Raw genomic sequence first — 24752 nt, 5'->3', positions numbered from 1 at the left:
CAGCATGATGAAGTTGTGAAAGAGGCAAATGCTCTACCAGAATATGCCAAGCAACGTATTTCTGATTCAAATTGTGGAAGGTACGGGTACGATCTCATCTCAAACACTCTACACAATTGCTCGTACCTGCCTTCAAGAATCCAGAACTGGTGCAGGGATGAACAGGAGAACAGAGACCTTATCTTAGGAGAATGAAAGCCTTTCTAACTTGAATGAGGAAGAGCAGAACCAAGGAGGAGTGAAGGCAGAAACAGTGACAGAGAAAAGCAATATGAGGGAAATGCCAATGCTAACAAAAGCAAACAGTTACACACTGGCTGTGAAGAAATCTAAACTGTGAAGTATGGCCTGGGAGCAACAAGAAGAAAGAAAAGCTACCCAAAACGAGCAGCAAAAGAAAAACAACAGACCTCCCAGGGGAAAACACTCCAGTGAATAAAAATCCCCCAGACTGTTACTGAAGTGCCACTTGATGAAGTTATGAAAGGGCTGAAGTATCTCCCATACAAAGACAGGCTAAGAGTTGGAATTGTTTAGCCTAGAGAAGAGAGGTCTCCAGGGGAAACTTTTAGCAGCCTTCCAGTACTTGAAGGGGGCCTACATGAAAGATGTAGGATTCTTTGATTCCTATGGTGTGCTTGCCTATCTTAGCAGGAAAATGGATTCAATGACCCAGCAGATCCCTTTGATTCCTATGGTCACACAACAGCAATCAAGCAAATTGCCTGTAGCTTTGCCACTTATGTCTTCTAACAGATAAATGAAGATCTTGAAATGCAGATCTAAAACAAGCAACCCCAGTGCAACAGTAATGGGTTTTGGCATGCCCCACTGATGTTCCCCGAATGGAAAGTGGGACAGGTGGTGGATGAAGGGCACCAGTCCTCTCATCTCTCTGCCCTCCTCCCATCAATGCCCCTTGGTGCTCCTCCTCCATGGAACCGCCTGGGAAACCTGGCATCAGGCATCCGGCTTACCCAGCTACAAATCAAAAATTTAACTCCCTGTATACCAAAAATATAAAAGGGATCTCTGCCCAAAGACCATATCAGAGAGAATTTGTAATACCTAAGGTAAGGCAACCTCCGGAGATCCTGTGCAGTGCACAGCTGCCAAAAGCTGGCTTTTTAAAACAGTTCAGCTTTCAATGGCCTACAGTAAGTGGTCTTTCTAAATAAAAGTGGCTGTATAATAGTAATGAACCATTAAGTTTATTAATGCCAACCAAGCTTACTTAAAATACTATTACAAGAGAGCATATAAATAGTAAAGTAAATGCAAAGTTATTTCAAAGCTCTGCAGGGGATATTAATAATGATAACTTCACTCCAGCGAGAACCTGAAGACACTACTCAAAACCTAAGGTTTCCTTATTAATACACTTAAGGCTTCCTGGTCCAACAGAGATTTATTTACAGCAACCCACTTTTAGTACCATGGTTTGTAACACTATTACTTTGACCTATTACCCTAAAGGGTTGTAAAGCATTTTCTCCAATTTTTGACAGAAATTAATCTATTATTAGTGTGTAACACACATATACTAGTGAGCTGAAGGTGAAATCCAAGTGTTTGATGAGTGGATGGTTACGGGACCACCCCTCCTTTCTATGAGGATTTTATACTCTCTACTTTGTGCTAAAACGTAATACTGGGAAGCACTTTCGTTCCTCTCACTCATGTCCACAAAGGAATATAAGATTAACTCTCACTTCAACAACCCTGTATCTGTAATTTCAAATCACTGTCTCTAGTGCCTTTTGCTGATAACAATCCTTCATAAGCAATGTCAGCAGAATGGTGAAATTATGGCATGTTATGGCATAATCATAGAATCATAGAATAATAGTTTGGGTTGGAAAGGACCTTAAAGATCATCCAGTTCCAAACCCCCTGTGATGGGCAGGGACACGTCCCACTAGACCAGCACCCCAACCATTCTGGCCTTGAACACCTCCAGGGATGGGGCATCCACAACTTCCCTGGGCAACCTGTGCCAGTGCCTCACCACCCTCATCGTGAAGAAATACCTCCTTATGTCTAGTGTAAATCTGCCCCTCTCCAGTTTATACCCATTGTGATACCCTAGTCCTATCACTACAAGCCTTTGTAAACATTCCCTCCCCAGCTTTCTTGTAGGCCCCCTTCAGGTACTGAAAGGTCGCTATAAGGTCTCCTCTGAGCCTTCTCTTCTCTGGGCTGAACTAGCCCAACTCTCTCAGCCTGTCCTCATGTGGCAGGTGCTCCAGCTCTCTGATCATCTTTGTAGCCCTCCTCTGGACCCGCTCCAAAAGCTCGATAATCTTCTTACGTTGAGGATTCCAGAACTGGACACAACACTCCAGGTGGTGTCTCACAAGAGAGGAATAGAGGGGCAGAATCACCTTCCTCACCCTGCTGGCCACGCTTCTTTTGATGCAGCCCAGGATAATGTTGGCCTTCTGGGCTGTGAGTGCACATTGCTGGCTCACATCGAGCTTCTCATCAACCAGCACCCCAAGTCTTCTCTACAGAGCCGCTCCAATCACATCATCCTCCATCCTGTATTGAAATCAGGGATTGCCCTGACCTGGTTCCCTCGGGACTCTGGGATGCATCTCATCAGGTCCCATAGACTTATACATGTTCAGGTTCCTCAGGTGGTCACGAACCTGATCCTCCTCTACAGTGGGAGGGGGTTTACTGCCTTGGTCACCATCTTTCTGTCCCATGACTTAAGAGGGGTGAGGAGAGTGGTCACCAGGGAAGACTGACGCAAAAAAAGCTGTTAAGTACCTCAGCCTTCTCCTCGTCTGTTGATACAAGGTCACCATTCCCAACCATCAGTGGAGGTACGTTCCCTTTAACCTTCTCTTCTGATTGACATACCTGTAGAATCCCTTCTTGTTGGTCTTCACTTCCCTTGCCAAGTTCAGCTCCAGCTGTGCCTTGGTCTTCATGATCTCATCCCTACAGAACTGTGCAGCGTCCCTATACCCTTCCCAGGTTCCCTGTCCCTGCTTGCACTGCTCTTCTTCTTGAGTTTGACCAGCAGGTCTGGACTCAGCCACACTGGTCTCTTCCCTTTCCTGCCTGATTTTGTACATATGAGGACTGAGTGCTCTTTGCCTCATGGAAAGCATTCATAAATATTTGCCAGCTCTAAAATGTCTTTCAACACTCTTAAAACTTTTGGACTCCACCATGAAATGACTCATTACAGTGTTAGTTTCCTTTTGGCTTTGCTGTCAAGTTCTCTGTAGCAAAAAGCTGCCTAGGGTTTTATAATGGCTCCTGTCATCTTGCGTCCAACTGCCTCAAAAAACCTACAGTTGACTTCAGCCATCGCTTTATCCATAATTTCATCCCAAACAACCCCAAGCCCATAAAAGCCACAGAAAAACATTTTCCACTTTATTATCATTTCAAACATGTCATGTTCTTGAAATAAACCAGCATCATGAAGCTTTAATCCTCTTTCAACTTCCCCTAAATGCCATCAATCAGAAAACTGTCAGTTCAAGTGTGACAAGAAACCTGCTTTCATTCCCCTGAGGCCCTGGTAAAATGAGTATTATTAGCCCAGTTTTTCCTTTAGAGGGGTTCATCACTGAAAAGTGAAGTATCAAGAAATGCAGTCTCTAGCACAAGATCAATATTGATACATACCCTGTTGAGAAGTTTTTAAATGCTACTCAACATGCAGCAAAAATCTTTGCTGTTTTCCAAGGTGTGTGGTTAAGAAAGGTACCGGAAAGTTGGCTGTGCAACTTCAGTAGGCGCGTGACAGAACTTCCCTGCAGTGAACTTGAAACACGTACATGGCAACCTGTGTGCAAAAACTTCTCTTTTGCCTCCATTATGAAAGCTGGACTCTTAACAGAGAATAGACAACTCTTGCCTACGCTTTTGTGAATCAATAAGCTTAATTCCTTCTCCTCTTTGTCCAAACACAAACCAACCACCAAAGCAGCCTGGGATAATTCAAAACATCTGTTTGTATCAAGCTGCTCAGCAAAATATCAAATTCATATGAAGATATACTAAAGACATAATTTTGTCCCATTAGGTGTATCTCACCTAAAGGGCTGTGAAGCATTTTCTCCAAATTTTGACAGAAATTAATTTCATCCTGTCTGTGGAGTTATGGACTGAAAACTCCTCCTTCCCAGACTTGTTTTGCATGGAAAGAGTCGAGTTTTTTTAAGAAAAGAAGACCCCGGGAGGCCATGCTTGAATATATAGAATGCTGCTTCCAGACGCCACTCTACTAATTTTCTCTGCCATTGTTTTAACAAAAACGGCACTGCTAGATTACATTTACGAGCATCTGGCACGTTTAGACAACTTTATCTTGCATTTTGTCTATCAATTCATGTCTGTTTGCAACGATTTCAATTTCCTTAGTCAATGGAGACAAAATTCCCATAGGGAAAAATAAGTAGGTGGAGAGATTTAGTAGTTGAGGCTATGAAGCCTTCTGTTTTGTGTTTATCCTATGGTAAAAATAATTCATACTTCAGTTGGTGGTAATATATGCTGTTATCATGTGTGCATTTTCTTGAAGCTTACTCAAAGAAGTTTTCAAACTCAGTTCTTCCTCTGCTTCATAAAAAATATAACTAATCCAACCCACTTGTGTAGGAAGCATCAATAGGCAGGCCCAATGTTTGAAAGCACTGAGATGGAAATACTAGTCCGTGGGGCTCATCCACAATGTAACATAGTCAGATGATGGGAGACATGCGGTTAGCCTCCACTTCTGCATTCCTTCTTCCCTACAGCATCATGGAAGCTAGGGCTAAGCATTATGGAGAGGCTACAGGACATTAACAAGAGTCCATGTTCTTTTTCAGACATGTCTTGAGGCTCCTCTGTAAACTATTTCCCAGTATAAAATGCCCAAACCACATTCAGGATGGGAGCCATATGACTGCTATAGCAACTTGAAGAATAACTTCATAGATAATGAGCCATTTCTTTCATCAATCATTTCAAATGTCATTGTGATTATTAAAAAAATAAAACCAATAATAATCATCTAGAAGCTAATATAAAAGACATACGGGATGTTGATTGCAGTCAAACTATCTTATCAACTACTACAGCCCTGCACATTTTGGTCACTAAGCAGTACCTACCAACTGATCTTTTATGCTTCTTTGAACTACTACTTCTTCTCGCCATCAGCTTTCCTACCTTCCTCCAAGCATACAAGTTGCAACCACCTGATACTAAATACCATGACAACTGATGCTGGTCCCAAGAGTACAAAAGATAATACTACCAGCAAAATTCAATAAGCAGTGAAATGAAGTAGAACAGATCAAGGGAAGTTAGTTGTGAGTTCATGGTCTAGACAGTGAGCAATCTGGAGGTTCCTCTCGGTGTCCCAAGGCTATCCACGTTCCAGGCTGAAGTATTCATGCATGCTGCTGAGGTTGACCTAACTGCCCTGAATAGGATAGACAGATGTTGCAAAGGACCAAACTACAAACTTGGAGAAGAAAGGAAGCAGACTGATGGCAGGCGAGGACAAGTTTAAAACTAAGTGAATAGATTTGCGGACAGTAGGGCTAGAAAGGCCATTACAACACCTACTCCAGCATCCTGAGCCACAAAGCATCTCACACTGATGTAAGAAAAGCCAGAGGAAGATTTTCAGAATGAAGGTTAGGCACCTTCCTCCCATGCATTTTCAACTTTCTAAGCTTTTCCTTCCACACATTTTCTACTGGTCTTCCCATCCCTGCCACAAAGTAATCATCTGAAGACAAAAATCTAACACGTTCTTATGAAACTGAAAAAAAAATTAAAATAAATAAGTCTACTTGTTTTTATCTACTCAAGTTCTAATGACTAAGGAAATGCCTTAATTATAAGCATAGGTTAACTGCACGGCATCATTATAGGGCTGATTTGTAGCTGGCTGGCTGAATTAATTGCATCCCTTACCTTCAGGTTTCTTTGATGTGCAACCTTAATTCAGACTTTCCTCATTTTATGATGACTGATTCTGGAATTATTAAAAGCATTCTTGTCTATTTCTTTCTATCAAATAACAGGTTTCTACTTTCAACTCTAACAAAGATTTCAATTTAAGAATTTCTAATGACATTCAAGTATCTAGCTAATACTAGCCAATTTACCTAACTACAGTATTATTGTTGAGCAGACAGGGTAAAGCTGGAGAAATGGTGTGTTAAGAGTAGCAGTTCTGATTTACACGGCCTTGAGCAATCATCTCACAATTTTGAATTTGTTCTCTATTTGAGTTAAAAAATAAACCCAGGATATCACACTATTTCGACCTCAAATTACTCCACTAAAATCAAGTCCAAAAACTCAGATGAAATTTCTTTGAAAGAATGCCTTTCAGTGACTCAAGTTCAGATTGGGTAATAAACCTCCAGCCAAGAAACAATTCCCTAGAAAAGCAAATGTTGCCAAGAAAGCGTCCTGCAACCCTGCTGTCAAAGCACTGTGACTCAAGGCAAGCACCACCGACGGCCCAAATGAAAGTGATGCAGACTGCTGAAAAGAATGCAGGCAGAAATCAGGAGCTTTCTCACCCAGACAATGTTTACATTAGCACTGGCAATATAGCAACAGGCTCAAGAAGTCCATCATCAGGCCTACAGAGAAAAAGACCTTGGTTTGTAGGCAGCATACCAGGTATATTGCCATATCCACAAAGAGTAAATCATCAGTTTTGCCTGCAAGCATTGCAAACTGAACTTTGGCACCTCCAGAGAGGAATAAGCTATACTGTTTATCCAGATCAATGTATCAGTCAAGACCTGCAGCATTTCTCCTGCTGAATAAAGATACTGTGCTATTTACACAGAGATAACCCACACCATTACTATTAAGATTCAGCCCTGCGATAATTCCAGCTGTAAAGGATGGGCTAGATGTATATTAGTGTTACATTTAAAAATTTTAGCAAGGAGCTTATCGTTGCCGAGCCAAGATCAAGGGATGGCATCTCTACTTTTCCCTCAATTTCAAAAAAGATAATAGGGTATATGTATGCAAGTTTCCATGGGCAATGAAAAAGCTTCTCTGCAAGTAAGCAGATCTTAAGAACTGAACCTGAAATGCGGTGCTGCGGGAATCATCTCAAATTGCATCAGCCTGAAAAGAGCACAACATGGTCTGCTTCCAGGCCTGCCAGCCCAGGACAGAAGTCTCTTGAGAACAGTTGTTTACCTAGGCTTTATTTCAAACACAACCAAAAAGATGACAATAGTTCAGCCTAATGAATAGACAAACCACCTACAATTCATTGAAATTGGGGAAAAAAACCAGAAATAAAACATCCTCTCTCGTTCACAATGAACAACAGTCCTGATCCAAACACCAGTTTTGGTTTTGAGGAGGGTTTGAGACCACTGCCCCAGGGGAGTTAGTTCTTAGAGCCCCCTCGGCTGGCCCTGGACCCAGACCTTACCCAGCCATGCCAGGGGCTGCTCCCTTGTTTGCCGCAGGGCTTCCCCCTTTGGAGCCCTGCTGCAGACCACTATCCTTGTTTGGTAGCTCAAGAAACAACAGGTTTCTGAAACAGCTAAAAGGGTTTGTGATATCTGAAGCAACAGTAAGAAAGAGCTTTGGGCAGAAAAAAAGGAAACAGCTGGTGGTGTCAAGACAGCAGGTAATTTGAGATAAAGCCAGCAGGAGGGAGAGGAAGGATGCTGAGCCCATGCATCGCCCGTGGCTGTGCCGGCTCTGCAGCTTGCAGCCTCCCGTAACCTCAGCTATCACAGTTCTCAGCGGAAGCTGAGAGCCTGCTTCTCCTAACTTTAGCCCTTAAAAAAACTCTGATGCCAAATCTACCCTGAATTTCTTCTGCAAAAAAAGGCCTCAAGGCAAGAAAACGGTTGTCATGTGGCCTGCATTAACAATAAAGGAGGAAAAACTGGGAAGATGGGCAGAGAGGGGATGGTGGGAGAAGCAATGACTTTGCTAGCTGATTTGTGGAGCTACCTTGGATATGTCATTCATCCCTCCGAGCTCAGCTTCTCATAGCAAGTTGGAGTGATAGACCTTTTCCTTGTAAAGCAGAGGAGAGGGTATTGCTACGCATTATTGCTCTTCTGCTAGTCCAGCTACGCACACAAACCTTTCATTGTTGGGATGAAAATAAAGTATAAACGTTGCTGCCAGCACAGTGACCTATTTACATTATAATAGCCATGGATATATTTGTTCTTGCATTAAATACCTGAGAGTGATTCTGTCTAAACCCTCTTATTTTCAAGAAGCCTTATAGATTTAACTGGGAGCAAGACAGCTACTCTTAAAAAAAAGTAAAAATGAGCATGGTAGGTGTTTCCAATATAAGAGAGACGTGAAAGAGATCAACAAACCTTCAGTTCCTCTAGGTTTTAACCATGCTTCACTTTCAATAGCTTTTCTTCTATAGATTTTACACTTTTCTTCAGATTTATATAGAAAGGTGGAAGAACACAGGGCAGTTTGAATCTGCAGGTGGACCCTGATACCTTTTTGAAAGCCCTGATTGCTGCACAAGTGTGACTGTCAGAGGTGACACATTACTGTAGCTTTGCATAGTACTTCACAGGCATAAAACGAAATGAACATTAATTCTCTGTTTCATGGGGGTGTTAATCTTGAGCCTTACATCTGAATTAAGCCAAAGATGTATCTATGAGATTAAATTCTCCTGTCAACTAAACCAGCATAAATCTGGCATAATTCCATGATCTGAGAATCCATTGCTAATTAAATGAAATCCCTCCAAATCCAAGGAAATTAATACAACCAAACAATATTAAAAATAGAGTGCATATTTCTCAGCTAATGGAAGTTCTGCACACTTCCTCTCACATGCTGCCCTAAGCATACCCCAAGCAAAGCAAATAAAATTCAGTCCTAGGTCAAGAACTTCTAATCCCTGCTCTCACCACTGCAAATCCATGCTTACTAATCTGTTATTTTTCTCTCCAAGTATTACTCAAATGGAGTTTGTTTTTAATTAAAAAAAATCAATTTTAATTAAAAATAACCCCCAAACTAACAGTTTATCTGTCTTACGGGCTTTCTGTAGAAATCTGATATCTTTGGAGACAACAATGACCTCTTTGGTGATGTTTAGGCATCCCAGCGACGAAACTGCATCCGGTGAAGTTATTTTGCCATTTCATGCCTGTTACTAGTTGAAACTTTTCTGTTTTGTTGGGAGCAGCGGTAGTATGTAGATGTCTACAAAGTAAGGTAATTAAGTGGCAACTCTTCTTTACTGCTTTGGAAATTCACCTGTTTTTTCATACTATTTTTTCAGCTGAAGACAACAGTAGCAAATACAAGGAAAAAAAATTAATTATGATTAGCATAAAAGGATCATTACCTTTCCAAACAAGCGTGTTTCCTCCAGGCTCAGTCCTAAGCTATAAAGGCTTTTAGAGTGAACTAGCAAAGTCCCTGCACACTATTAAGCACACTGGAGAGAGAGAGAGATGTGCTCATGTGCCATGATAAATTACTACCACTAGGACTGTAAGCACCCTCCCAGGCTAGGACAAAACCCTTCATTACATTATGCTGTGACTGTAACGGACTGAGTATTAAAAACCTTACATTGAGAGTAATCATTAGAGGAATATGATAAAGTATTTAGTTAAGAGAAAGTCCAATTAAGACATACTTTACTAACTCACTATGAGGCAGCAGAAAAGAGCCATTTTCAATACCTCGCGCATGAACTTCAAAAATCAGATTTTTCCTGATTAATTCTGTTGTATGGGATTATAAATCCTGCCTTGCCCTCCTCTCCTCCTTTTTAAAGATTTTTTTTGGCTGATCATTTAAAGCATCTATTTCTGTTCATTTACTCTAATTTTATTCTGTTTTATCTATTGTTTTGTTGAGCAATTTCAATATTCCGGTTTTATATAAGACTTTTCTCTTAGTCAGGAACTGCAGTGTGTAATAACACTAATCAAGGCAGTTCATTCTGACAAACGTACATCAGAAAAAGACTGCATGACTTTGAAATATTGAAAGTGACTGATAACATAATGTGTGAAGCAGAATAAATGCATACAAATGGAAGTTTTAGCTGAGTAGTCAAAGTAGGGACTAAATACAGTGTCAGAGCTCTGCACTGAAAGCTCTGCATGCTGGTGGTTACAACGGCAAATTACTAAATGCACTTTGCAAAAGTGTTTTATGAATAAAGTGGTGAGCACAGTTCTTCCTTGGCCATATCATCCTTTTTTTCTGCTTGCACTTAGTCATAAAGCAGAATGAAGTCATGTTAAAGTACAAAATCTGGCTCTGGAAAGGCACTTGGTTTTTAAGAAAAGTCATCAAACTATGACGGCTGGGACCAGGGCTGTGCTTTATTTTGGGCTAACCTAACCCGACTGGCACTAAAGTAGCGTATAATTCACATTGTGCAAGCAAGAGTCCCCAACATATCCAATCGATTCATGTTAGCAAATCGTTCTATCTGTTTTGGCGCTGCAAAATCTACAGAGTCAAAGTGTGATTGTTTGGGAGCCCATTCTGACCAGGCCAGTGCTAGGGACTAAGTCTGTGAAATATTTCAAGGGAAATTTGGATCAGACCACCACAGCCTCGCCAAGCACACCTGCTGCCTGCGTGTGGGTTTTGATGAGCTGCAACCTTGTGCTTGTGCCAAGACAAGCTGCAGCAGCACTTTTTTTCTGCTTAGCTTGGGCAGAGGCTCTGTAGCGCTTGCAGCAGCAGAACAGCTGGATTTGTGCTCCAGGTGTCTATATGCCTGCTCCCCACAACTCAGACCTCTGGGGGCTCTGGTATGCAGTGCAGCTCAGCTGGGCTACATGGTAACTGAAGCACACAGCACAGTTTTCCAAAGCCACTTTCTGTTTACACCACACCGAACAAAAGTCTTGACACAAGCCTCTCTGCAGCTTAATGTTTTAGTTGCCTTGCCAGCACCAAGTCTTCTCTGGGATTTGGACAGAGCTCTTTAAGACTTCACAATACCTCATTCCCAGAGCTTTTTTTCCTAAAAGCTACTGAGGTCCCATGCATTCAGAGAGTAAAGGCTTCCCCACTCCCTCTTAACCTTCCAATTCTCTCTAACCACAGTGCTCAGACATACTGGTGACGCTACTGGAGACATTATTCAACTCCTTCTCCTAGTTTCCACCTGATTGCTAGCCTACCTGATGGCCTTACTCTGAGACACAGCAGAAAGCTTCTCTGGGTAGTTTCCTTAGATTTTTGACTTTGCTAACCTCCTCCCTGCATGGATCTGAGCAGCAAGGAAGGCTCCATTTATTCACTCCCCATAATCATTCATTGGTATCACTCTTCTCTCTCCACAGTGCTTCCCCTCTTACTCCCTCTGCCTCCGCAACTAGCTTACTTCCTCCTCACATCCTATTTCAACAAGGGAAGCCACCTCTGTTACAAACCATGCCACCACTCTCCATTGGCTCTATGTTCTGGAGACTTTCTCAATATTGTTTTTTTTCTCCTTTCCCTACCTCCAAACATGACTGAGGTAATAAAGCAAGGCTAGCACCTTCTTTTGCCCACCGGCAATTGAAGGATGAGTGACAAATAGCAGATAGGTGTTTTGCAGCAGGGAAAATCTCTGAAGGTTGAGATAGCCCCTGGTGCAGTAGTTTCACAGAAAGAAGCAAAATTTTTAGCTCAGGTATGAATAAATATCTCCAGTTGTCATATCATCAAGTTCACTATTTACCAGAGCATATTTCAGCTTTGAAAACAAGCTTTATTTTCAGGCATTCCATTTTTATCTGGAAAACAGGACCAGCTGAAGACTAGCTTTATGGTCCAGCTAAAGGTTAATTACCTTTTAAGCCAACAAAATGGATTAGGAAAGATCTGTTATTCTCTTCTGGTTTGCTATCCTTGCTCATTTTAACTGAAATAAGTTGATGAGCATTTCGAACAACTTAGGGGAAGAGTAAGGAACCTTTTGTCAGATAGTGCTGCTATGTGGTAGGCGAGCTAAACCCTTATTTGTGGTTGTTATTGTTCTGTCGTCAAGACAGCTGCATGACTGGATCCTTCCTATTACCAGGGAAAGCTCTGCACTAATTTTCCACACCACTTCAAAGGCAGCACTGTTGCTGAACTGAGTTGGAGTGAGTAGCTAAACATGTTCTTCTCAAGACTGATGTTCATAAACATAAGAGAAGGTAACCAGAAAACAAAAAATGTACTACAGGAAAATGTGCATTAATAGCAAACCTAATATCTTCTTTAGGAATTCATAAAAAGGGAAGCTCTTGGAGGGAATCCACTCACTGACACTTCTTTTATCTTTACTGTCATCAGATTTATAACCAAGCAGTTTCAAACTCTGCAGACATGCATTTACTCACTCTATAAAACTTTAAAACACATGAACAACTCAGTTTACAATAAATATTGCTTCTACATAGTTGGATGAATAACACTGCTTCCACAGACTATTCTGCACCGATGACGCTGGGTAATACCTGGTAATCTTACATGCCGAGCCTGAGGTGCCTAAAGCTACAGAAGTGGATAGAAAGTAGTAAGAAAGAGGTTGCAAAGTGGTATCTACTGGCAATATAACACATTACAATTAGACTGTTTTCTTCGGGGTGGTTCATGGGGAATTAATATGCATAAACAGCTTATCTGTCTTGCTTCTCTGAAACTTTGAAGGCAGTGCTCTTTCTGAAAGTAAGCATTCATTAGGAAAAAGAGAAGATATGAAGCTGTCTTTTTAAAGGCACCGCTTTTCCAGTGTGCAGCAACTCCTTCACCACAGCATCGTTTAGCTGCAGAGGTGCCATCCTATGATGAAGCTGGCACGCAGTTCTGTGATCCTCATAGCTCTATGCTGTATGAATGCAAGAAGATCTAAGGCCTTTCCCTTATGATTTTCTTTCTCATCTTTCATCTCAGTGTTGCTACTTCAGCTTCCTTTAACTTATCCCATCAATTAACATTATGGTATATTCAAAAAGCCCAATAATCTGCTCGCTCTTATCTGCTCGCTGCCTTTATATGTTTTCATTAATTAATCTTCCATTATGTGCACATTATAAACTTCAGACCTGCTGCAGAATCTTTTAACCCACCTCTTCAGTTAATATTACAGCAGATTAAAAAGTTGCTAAAATCTGTGTTTCTGTAGATGTTCCCATCTCTTTCAACTTCTAACCATGAATTTACTGCAAGACATGCAAGCACCAGATGTACACCATCAGGAATCAAAATCATTTTTCCTGCTCTCACAATGCGATGTGTGGGAGCCACAGCTTCTCTGTAGTCCTATAGCCAGCAGCCCTGACTAGCAAATGAGATGCAAATGGATGACAAAGCCAGGAAACATTTCTGATGACAATGCAGAAATCTTCAAAACCTGCAGTTCTGCATCAGGCAGTTAGTGGAGTAGGATGCAAATGGACAACATCAGATCATCTGGTCCTTGGGGAAAGCTATTAGCAATGTGCTCATACAGGATTGCAGAACACTAAGCTCAGACCTGATGGTGGTGGGCTTGGTTGACAGAAGAAGAAAGAATAATGGTGGGAGAAAAGCTTTCTGCTAGGGCTTTATACGAAGTAATGGATGGCATTTTAAAAAAAACAGAATGAATCTACATGTTTTCTTAAAATCCATTTGGGTTTACAGGTCTTCAGCCTGGATTTGGTGGCCTGGGGCTTGAGCTGTGCAGAATGTGACTGCCCTGAGGCTCTACCAGGGCAGGCAGCTGGCTATCTGTGCAACACTTCCATGAGGTGAGTTTCCCAACACAGAGAACAACTGCAGTTTATCTTGGAGGAAGGGTCAGGAAAAAGGAAGGTGGACATGTTTTGAGACCTAGGGTCTGGTGCAGTTCCCAGTTTCACCCCTACAAGTCTAACATAGCATAAAAAGCCGGGTAGACTTCATTATTTTGGATGGTCAAGAAATATTACATTGATGTGTTACTACAGCATTTTTTATTTAGTATCTTGGTTATCTGAGAAACCATCTTGCTATTATGTGCTACTCTGAAGTTAAAGCTTTTAATAACCATGACTGTATCTGAATCAATTAAGACTGGATTCTCATGTTAGATTGCTCAGAAATCTGGAATTAATTTTAATTTTTTTCCTCTCACTAATTAGTTTCAGTTACATGAACCTGTGACATGATCTAAGGGCAGGCTCTAAGAATTAAAGTTTTCTATTTAAATTCAGGAGTTTAGGTCCAATAATTCTCCTGATTTGCAGATTTTTCTAATTTTCTGGAATAAGAAGAATAAAGTTCTTTGGGTAGGGATTTTACTAGATTCCCTGCTGTATTTTCCAGAATGTTATATATACATATCAGAGTAGTATTTTTTTTCTAAGCAAATAACTGAGGCGAATCCAATCTGAGCTTCTACTAAAGCATCCACTGTTCTGCAGATAATCACTGTATTTAATCATGAAAAATCCAACTATATCATTATTGTCAGTCTTCTGCAGGGTTAGGATGTAATCCAAGACTCTTATTTTCCCCATAGCTGATAAAGATAAATCAGGGAATAAGGGACACACTGGGGTTTTCATCAAAAAAAACCAACCAAACCCTCCCAAAAGAAGAGGGGAGAACCTCCTCAGAGAAAGGGGTACACAGTTCCAGGGACTTGGAGAAAGAAATCAGTGTAGTTAGGAAGGAAGTAATTTTCCTTGTGCTGGAGTCTTTGGACATCAGTGACCTCGAAGACATTGAATAAATATCTAAGGAGACAGAATTAATAGTGAGGAGACAGGAAGAACACATATTTATGACTCAGGGCAGGAACTTTCTAAATCTCAAGGTTTGCTGATGAAATGAAAAAAGGACGAGACCCTTTATTAAAAGCATATCACTAATGATTTACTAAGGAGAAGTCTGAAACACTACACAGTGGTTCTCTTCCCTGCCTTCAAAGTTTTGGACATCTGAAAGTGCAATAGTTGCAGCTAGTGATGTGTCTTTAGACTTGCCATGGAGAAATCATTATAAGTCTCCATTTCTTTCCCCCCTCAGGACGGAAAGAAGTGACTGGCTTTTCTAGCAGCAACACAAATTCCTTGCGACCTTTTGTGATTTATGCCAAATTCAATCTGAGGTTTCTGGAGAAGCTATATGGTGGTTGTACCTCCCATACATTATGCCTTCGCTTACATCACCTGTTACAGATGACCACCAGGAGGTATGCAGCTGCTGCTTCTTTTGGCACACACACAACTTTAAGTGTCCGTAAGCTTGTGCTTGGCCAGGGTGAGCGCCATTCGGAGAAACAGGTGATGAACAAGCAAGAGTCTCATACTGTGGGTTGCAAGGGCAATCTTGCCTTTTATTTTCCTATTGTCATTCTTTTCTTTTATTAATATTTAGAAGTGAAGTCTTTGGGGCACAACGCACATGGATGCTCTTGGGATACGAAGAATGCAAACAACTGTGACTTGTTTTTTTCCGTAGACATTGATAGCTTCTAGTTACTTAAGTGAAGAGCTGGCTGCTGGCCTCTAGTGAGTATGAAATTAGTATTTCCTTTCGCTCTGCCTCTGATGTGCTGTGTGGCCAGGACTGTAGTGCAGAAGAGAGTCAGGCAGCAGAGGAATGTGAGTGGGATCCAAGCGCTTTGCTGCTACCCCCTGCTTGACCTCCACCAAAAGCCAGCCACCAGTGCAGTGCCTGAGCCATTGCTGCTGCACCACAGGAGGCACAGACATCCTAAGAAATAGTCTTAAAAGAGTTTGCAATTATATTTATACCTCCCAGGGGTACAATGGAAGTTTTAAAGTTTAGGGCTGAAAAGACTCCTTAACAGGTGTCAAATTTAGTGTCAGCACACAGTTCCTCATGAATCAAATGACACATCCTCTTCAAACTCTCCTAAGAAATTGGGTAATTCCTTTTACTAATGCCCCTGTCATTGCTTTGAAAGAAAAATTACATATATATATATATATATATATATATATATATATATATATAAGACTGACACACTGCTTGGAGGCTGCTGGTGCTCTGAAGTTTAAGTTTTACTAGCAAAGAAAAGGGGACAATAATCTACCTGAGCATATCAACTGACTACCTAATGGCACAGTCAGATGTGTTTTTTAAGATCTGCAATGCGTGAATGAATTCATTAGGATGCTATGACAGGCTCATCATCCAAATGTTACCCAGATTATTTTCCACATTATTTGTGCTACAGCCACACACGGATTTTCAGGATGGACTTACAGCACCTGTTTTTAGAGAGATCGTTAGGCAGAGAGTGGCCACAGGAGCTGTGTGGGACCCCAGTTGGCCACTCTGCCATCCCACTACAACAAAAAGTCGATCTCATTCTGCAGTCAGACCACTCACTGCTGCTCATGTCTTTGTTTTGCCCTGGAAGAGATTCTACGCACGTGAAAAAGGTAGGTCTTGATGACTAGTTTCTTTATTAGTGCTTTCAGTTGCTTACCCTTCTGCATTAAACCACATCTACAAAAAATGTTTTTTTGGAAGGCATATTGGTATTGCACTTTGAATAGTACAACTTTTCTGATAAAACCATTTTGTTCATCCCTAGAATATTAGATTTCCTTGAGTCTGGAAAGAATAATCTTGTACGAGGTTTCATCTTCTGTGGGGTGACTGGAATTAGTTTTGTTAAAAGCCCAGCAAACATGAATGGACTTCCAAGTGGCATGCATTTTGCCACACTCTCCACCAATATTTCACTATACACAAACTTGCATTTGTAAGAATAATTCTAATTTTAAATTGCATTGGTTCAAATATTTGGGAGCACTCACTCTTCTCTCTAAAGGGCACAGGTACTACCTTACACTTGTAAAGTTATAAACACAATATGAACCAATGCAAGCAGGCATACCTCAATGGTAGCACATTCCTGTACGATTCTCGCTTAATGGCATAAATTTAAAATCAAGTAAATATTGAACCTTTTGTGTTAATTTAGATGTAGCCAAATATATAAGCATTTTCACTTTCTGGTTCCTTGGTATCCGGAGGCTCATTCCATACTGGGAGGACTGCATCCTATGCAAATACACAGGCACTAGCTGGTAGCAGCAGTTTGAGGCTGGGAGCAGGGTGGCTGACAGCACTGGCTCTGCACCATGATTGGGGAACTGCAGCTTGTGTGCTTCTTCAGTGCTGTGCGTATTAGGTAACCTATTGGTCATCAGCTGTGTTCCTACATTCCAAACGCAGGTACACATCCATGAGGACCATCACTGAAGCTTTTGTTCTCACAACATTCTCCATTGTTTCACAATTCTTTTTAGCACCTCATAAACTGCCTGTGGTATAAAGGGGCACACCATCAGTTATGGGACGAAATGACATCAGGGAATTTAACTTCTGCAAAGCCCTGGATGTGTTTTGATGGTGCCACAGCATTTTAAAGTGATTGCAGGTTTAATGCCTTTCTTAAGTAGCCTAACCGATGGGTAAACTCCCATAGAGACTGGACTACCTCATACAGCAGGTGAATATCATTGCTGCCCCCAAAGGCCACAGTATTTTGCATGTGCTAATACCCCAGAGGACAACATAACAGACATCCCAAAGAGAATGTTTTTGGAAATCCCAAATGCCTAGATTTTACTAAAGCGTTATCTTGACTGCAACCCATGCCCCACAGCATTGGAGAGAAGGGGTGGGTGTTTACACCTCTCTCTCTTTTCCTCTTTCTCTAGGAATCCTCTGAATGTTCAGAAAAGGTAATGAAAAGCTTTAAACTCATGCCTATGCTTCCTGCACTGAGACCAAAATCTCCTGTGTGCTTTCCAGACCTTTTACAGCTACAGTCCAGGGATTTAACACTGTGTAGCTTTTGGATTTATATGAAATTTCTTAAAAGAAAAGCCCTGTATTTTCACAGAAATATATTTATTTTGGGAAAGATCAATAAATGCCAATATATTTCAAACCAGGTCCCTGCTGCATTAAAAAATGTGAACTATTCATGTGAACATTTGCTAACCCTACCCAGTGAAATCTATTTCCCTCCCTATTTAGCATGCAGTCTGCAACACCTGAAGGTTGTTCAGTCTTTTCATTAGGAAGAAAAGTAAGGATGATTTGTGAAAACCACATGGAAATAATCATAAGCAACACTACTGAAGAGTTTTTAGAACAAAACCTTGTAAGCTACTGTAAATGTGCTTTCCCTTTCATGTGTTTGCTTCTTATATTGTATTTCACAGCTTCAAACTGTAAATTTATATTTATGGACATAATTAGAAGTGCAATATAAAATGCTTTCATAATACAGAAATAAAAAATTAAGGGGCAGCACACACATTTTCAGAATATATGTATCTCAAGTTCTCTAAATTCTCCAGTACTAGCATCATTTCTAGCAAATTCCAATTTCTCTGTTCAACCATTGCTCTTGATAATGTAAGGAGTTACTTTTTCATTAGTGCTAAGTTTTGTGTATCCATCCAGACCCTCCTGTGGCCCAATATCTCACAAATAATCTCTTTCTTCATCCACCTGAACTCTGATAACTATAGCAGGGAATGGAAAATGAGGAAATATGAGTGCCTATGATCCCTGATTCAACCAGGGAAAAACACCTGACCTTGGAGAATTCATTTAAGTTTTCTTATGCTATGAGTTCCCTGTGCATTAAATGGAAATGGCATTTACTATCCACTGAAAGATGCTAATATTTAAATATTGCTCTGAAGATCTTCAGATAAAAAGAGCTATATATGTGCAAATTTTTATGCTTCCTTCTGCTTTTCTACACCTTCAAGATATAATAATACACTGAAACGCTGAAATTTTGTTATGAAATAGAATTGTACTTGGAAATGTCAGGCCTGCACAGATCAATGATCCAGAAGTTGCTAAAGGCAGTGGAATGAAAGAAGATGTAACCTAGCCTCTCCAGGTACTGAATACTGTGACAAAGATGATAATCGCTTACCAGAACCAGCTGTGACCATTTCTTCCATGTACTGGGAACTATAACAAGTATTAAACGATGTCAGAAACAGTCCCTAAGGGGTGGTTCGGGGATACACCTTGACTTGGAGAATGGTGGTGGCATGGATGAAGAGTGCTCAGCTGTGCAGGCATGAGCCATGCCATGCCACTTGGCAGGTTCAATGTACTTAGTAATAAAAACACAGCCTACAAGACTCCCCTATGCCTTCAAATTTTTATACTCACGCCTACACGGGTAATGATCTGAAGAGAATGACTTAACACCTTGACTAGCACCTGAGATCTCTAAGAGTTGGAAGCATTTATTAGGAAGATAACTGGAAGAAATTTTACTCCTCTGATTTGCATGGAGACCCTGAACACTACAGAGACAGAAATTTTTAGCAGAGCCAGTTTGGTCATGGCTAGAGTATTAAGGGATTAGAGTATTCAGTAAATAATTGCCAATAATGCTAGTTATAATAAATAAAGCAAATATAGGTCTCATTAAAATTAGAGTTTTCAATGTTCCTGTGAACTTCTGTATTAGGTTACTGTTATGCCAGCACAAAATTTAGCCAAATCATTCACAACATAGAACAGAACCAAAGAATTCAAGTCTTTGTTCATGCAGTATGTGTGAGCAGAGAGTGGTTATTCTGAATCTGTATATTTTTACTTATTGACTACTTTTTTGCCCTACCTTCTTTTCAGACTGAAAGGAAAGATAATAGCCTGAATGAAACGTATTCATATGACATAGTGGTTCACGTTCATTATATAGCGACCACTCAAAAGAAATTCCACCACAGCAACTGTAAAATTCTGTTACGTACATCTAACAAAAATAATTACAAACTGGGCTGAGAGAATAGGTTCAGAATAAGAAAAGATTACAAGATTAGCCCATATCTTCTCCTACAAGCCAGATGACAGGTATTAGACTTTTACAATGTTTGGTTATTTTTTACATTTCACACTCATCTATATTTACGAATCAATACTAGAGTGAAGCATAAACACTGCAACCGCAAAATGCATACAATTAATTTAGCATTTCTGATCCTTGTAGAAACACAGTAGCAGAAGCATCTCTAGATATCTCACTTTTGTAGTCCAACAGATAGATTAGTATTGGGATAAGCATCTAGGCTTTTGTGTACTAATAGGGTTTTTTCACTGAAACATCAAATGTTCTTTTTTATCCCCTTCAGTTTTCACAGTGTCCATGTTTACTTTTTTCTCTTTAAGAAAAGGCTTCTGTAATAGGAAGGGTTGAGTTGTGCTGTCCCTCCATAACAAATGAAGCAACTCTTTCCCCATTATCCTGCTAATGAAGTTCAGCCTATCTCATTAATGTTTTCCAAAAGAAACAAGAACAATTTGAGTAAAAGAAGCATGAAGTTTTTTTAATGCAGTTTCTAGGAAGGGGAGTAATCCTATGTTGCCAAGGAAATGACTGCCTACGTAAGAAATTAAGTGGATTGCAAGTACAAGACGTTTGACCTTCACAGAAAATTAAATTAAAAGAAGGGTCCAGACCTCAGAGACACCTTCTTTTAGGAACTGTTCTTCCTCTGAACCCTTACCTTTGTGAGAAAACATCTCGGTAGGGACTGCCGTGCTGCAGTGCGATCCCATATCCTCTGTCTGCAACAGTGTTCCCAACCGTGTAAAAAGAGCAGTCTGCATCGTTGATGGCCACATACTCCAGTACTGCTGCATCCCATACAAAGGCATAGTTCCCATATTTCACCTGCAGTAGACAGAGGAAGAGCTCAGACTATGGACTGTCAAGTCCAAAAGGAGGTCAGTGCACCTAAAAATGTCGCAGTTTCATCACGGTCTGTTCTTTAAAGAAAGTGAAGTTTAGGTGCCCAATAGCTGTCAGTACAAAAAGTACACCGTGGCTGGTGCCGTGCAGCGCTTTGGCTGAGCACCTCAGCAGAAATGGAAGAAATATGGTCTGAGAACAACATGCCTTCAGTGAAACACTGCTGTGCAGGAAACCTCTACCGCCCCTCTTCAGGGAACGAAGCAAACATCAGGCTCCTTTCATCAAGCCAAAATCTAACTCAAATACCACCCCCCTTAATTTTTTTGTTTAAGCTGTTAAAACAACCGTTTAGAGGGAAGGTAGGTATTCACATTTGGAGAAGCATGGGAAGGTAGGTATGCAGTTGGAAGACCACCATTCAAGATGGTCCACATTTCAGTCATGCTTCAGGTTGCATAGATGGCATGAATGCCCATTTGCCTCCTGGGCTTTGTGTGTGATTCTGGGCAAGATCATGTGATTTGGTGATTAGTTTTGTCAGCATGAAGGGTTTTCATATATCTTCAAAGACTTTTGTTCAGAAAGATCATGTAAACCATTTTAACTGTTCAATTAAAATAAATCCAAAATAACTCCTTATCCTGAGAAGTTTTTAAAGTAACATTTTACTATCCACTCACATTTGAAACAGATTAATATTTTTCTTTCTGTTTAAATATATGGGATGTATACAAAATTTCAGCATTTATTCAGAAGCAAGCTTTTAAAAACAGAAACTCAGTTTAAATACATCCTGCCCTATTTCAGTGAACTTCCACTTTCTAGTCAAATCATGTTTTCCTGAAAAAAACCATAATCTCTAGCAGCTCTACCAGATCTTTAAACAGTTTTCTGTTTCATTGGTCTCTATGTCAGACCTGGAGAATCACATTGCTTCTTTCCTGACCCTCTGCTTGGCTTCACTCAACATTTTCCCTATGCTGTATTTAGCCAACTAAGCCGTAAAACTAGGCTGAAGCCATTGACTTTGTACATCTAACGGGAATAAATATGTGACAGCTAAGTGAAAAGTAAACAAAACACAAAAAGGCCATCTGGGGCCAGGCGATCCAGAGAGAATTCAAAACCAAGTCAGCATATCAAAATAAGCAATGTCAGTACATCATTTAGATTAGGCTTTGACAATGTAGATTATGTTTTTAAAGACTGTTTACATATAAAAGCTACTGAAGCAAGCCACACCGGCTGCTTGCTCACAAGATGTAGTGCACAAGGAACAACGGCATTTGGGACACGTTCTTTTTCATGCATAATCAATCTGAATTAGACACTCCAGGCCTGGAAAGGGAATACTTTGTATTTCCATTCATAGGCACAGTACAGGAAGGATTTGTGCAGATTTTGGAGCAGAAAGGGAGACGTTATCTGTGGACACTGAATGATCAGAAAGATAAAAAAAATCTTTTCAAAATACACAGACACAAATGCAGGACTCTGTCAGTTTTAACCTACAGGCTCTGAAAATGGTCAAGAAAGTTTTTTGCTTCCCAGTGGAGTTTTATGTCTATCTAAACAGCCAGGGAATAAGGGATAGAAGTAAACTCACTGTTAACAAACCATACAACTTGTATGCCTGTCTTATAGGCACTGCAATTCACAGAGCTCTTCCTAGCTTGCGTTTCCACCAGGGCACTTATTCTGATCTTCTTACAAACATCATTTGGCTAAGAAATAGATAGCATGACTGAGAAAACAGCCTTTCCTAGGAGCATTTAAAAGGATAGTGACTCAGCCTGAAAGAGAGCAAGGGAGAGAAGGCAAAAGGAGAAGATCAGAAGGGGTAAAATGAATCCTGAAAAGGATGAGATGGGCTTTCCAAATGAAGGAATTAAGGAAAAGTGGGGTTAAAAAAGCTGAGTAATTTTACATGTGGGATATAATCTTTGAGGTGATGTTCTAGAGCAGGAGGCTATGTTTCCACACCTGCTTTTGTCCTAACCCACACTTTTAACATCCTGACACACTGAATTCACCTAAGTGCTTGTAAAGAGACTTAGCTGCTCAGCTGGTCAGGAAAAAATCACTTGATTTGGCTGCCTTGCAGTAAAAGAACTTGCAGTGAGAATACATAAAAGTGGTAAAAGCACTTACAGTCAATAATACCTGTGATGAAGTGTTGTATGTAAGATCCTTACATCAGATCTAATAATACCACAGTTCAGGTTCCAACAAAGTTATTACTTTTCATAGATAAGATCACAATGAGCCTCGGTTAAAGCGCATGGGGCAGGAAAGAGACTGAAGAGCCAGAAGGGATCTATCTTCAAGACAGGATTGCTCCATGCAATAAAATACATCCTTTTTTAGCATTCCTGCCCTATCTATTTACAAATCTAGGGAATTCAAATCCATGGAGCAAACCTAAGTTGCAATTGTCATGCTTGCACTTTCTTCATGAAACTACTCAGTTTAATAGTTTCATTGCTGCTTAATGTATTTACACATTTTTTTAAAAAATACCTGTCTTATTTCATTCCTAGTTATTTTTCCCTCTGCAGGTCTAAATACTTTCACTTTGGGGCTAACACCTTTCAATTCTTGATGAAACTTTCTGTTACTTAGCTGAGCTGGATATGACTTTCTTTACTCTTTCCTTGCAAATGTATCAGTTCAGTCCTCCCATTAGCAGTGATACTACTTGTCTCCAATTTATAATTTTTGTATATGAGAAAATCACCTGTCTTGCTAAAAGAGAATCAGTTATCTGCCAGCTCAGGAGGCTTATGATTCCCTTTCTAGCATACCCTTCTTCTGAGATTCATAGTCTAAATTGTCTGCCAATGGATCTTTCACACAGCTTGAAACTGGCTTTAGCCTAAAGATCTAAGAATAACCTTTTTGCTGGAGCACAGCATATCTGGAACACTGCTGCTACTTTACAGGTTTGCACCTACAAGTAAGAGGTAGCTATGCTATGAAAACGGGGGATGACGCTCTGTATGAAAGGAGAAGACAATTTCAGAACAAAATGTTAATTAAAAGCCTATATCCTTCTTTCTCTCTCTCTCTTACTACGAGAAGCCTATATCTTGCAGCTTTCCAACAGTTATGCTGAAGACTTCCACTTCGGGCTTCAAAATGAACAGCAAAAATCCCAGCTTTGCATTATGAATGAAAGTTAAGGTGCTTACAGTCAGTTAATTATGGGGACTAAATGAAAGCAAAATCTCCTTGGAAAAAGACATGGTTCTTTGTAATATAACTCACTACTCACAAAAGATCTGCATCCCTGGTTCTACGTTTCCACATCATTATATTGGCATTTTGTGTTGAGATAATAACATTTCAGGTAGCAAATCTGAATGCTGTTCACACATGACCGCACAGCCCAGGATTGCCAGGGAAGCGTTTGTAGGAGGGCAGTGTATCATCACTCAGCAGCAACCCCAGCTTTCCAGTCAGTGAGGGCATGGAGAACTGACACTTCAGTCTCCTTCCCCGTGGCATCCTGCTTGTCAGTATGGCAGAGGCTAAAAGGTTTTTGGAGTGGCAAAATGGACTATTGACATAGGAGGAAAAAAAAAATTACAGGCAAAATTGAATCTGTTAGTTGTTCATCAGGGCATTTTGAAGTCATGCACTACGCTGGTCATTAAGTGAAATTGGGAGGTATGGTACCAGACAGAAACGCTTGACCTGCCTTCACGGTTTTGTGGGCAATTCCAAAGGACTTACCGTAAAAAGAGCTGTTACATGGAACACGGGCTGTCACCACATAGATGATAAAACTATTTCTATAAGGCAGTTATATTTCTATTTTTTATCATTGCACATTTATGAGACTTTTATTTGCTGAAGCTCTGCCTGTAGATATTAGTTAAAATTTATCTTTGATGACTCCACCAAAAACCAGCTGAGTTATATGAGGAAAGCATTTAAAGCCATTACATTGTTGCATATGCGCATATTTTATACCAACACTGATGTGGATAGTATTTCTTCTTACAGCTAACCTGTTCACGCAGAGTAGGCTAAGGAATGTATTTGTGTACAACTCCAG

General features: G+C 40.4%; 1 protein-coding gene across 6 annotated transcripts in view; it reads right to left on the bottom strand.

The window, feature by feature from the left end:
- GRID2 (glutamate ionotropic receptor delta type subunit 2) overlaps positions 1 to 24752 on the bottom strand; it is a 727507-nt gene that overhangs the window by 51617 nt on the left and 651138 nt on the right. For all 6 annotated transcript variants that reach the window (XR_008449796.1, XR_008449797.1, XR_008449799.1 and 3 more), the window contains exon 14: positions 20505 to 20671. Coding sequence is in view for 1 of the 6 variants with exons in the window: in XM_009562749.2 (XP_009561044.1) it covers positions 20505 to 20671 (167 nt within the window). In the remaining 5 variants the exon portion in view is untranslated. The remainder of the gene's footprint in view (positions 1 to 20504; positions 20672 to 24752) is intronic.

The sequence above is a fragment of the Cuculus canorus genome, chromosome 4 (assembly GCF_017976375.1).
Source record: "Cuculus canorus isolate bCucCan1 chromosome 4, bCucCan1.pri, whole genome shotgun sequence".
Taxonomy (NCBI): domain Eukaryota; kingdom Metazoa; phylum Chordata; class Aves; order Cuculiformes; family Cuculidae; genus Cuculus; species Cuculus canorus.
The sequence above is the reverse complement of the archived record's forward strand: the minus strand, read 5'-3'. Positions and strand labels throughout refer to the sequence as shown.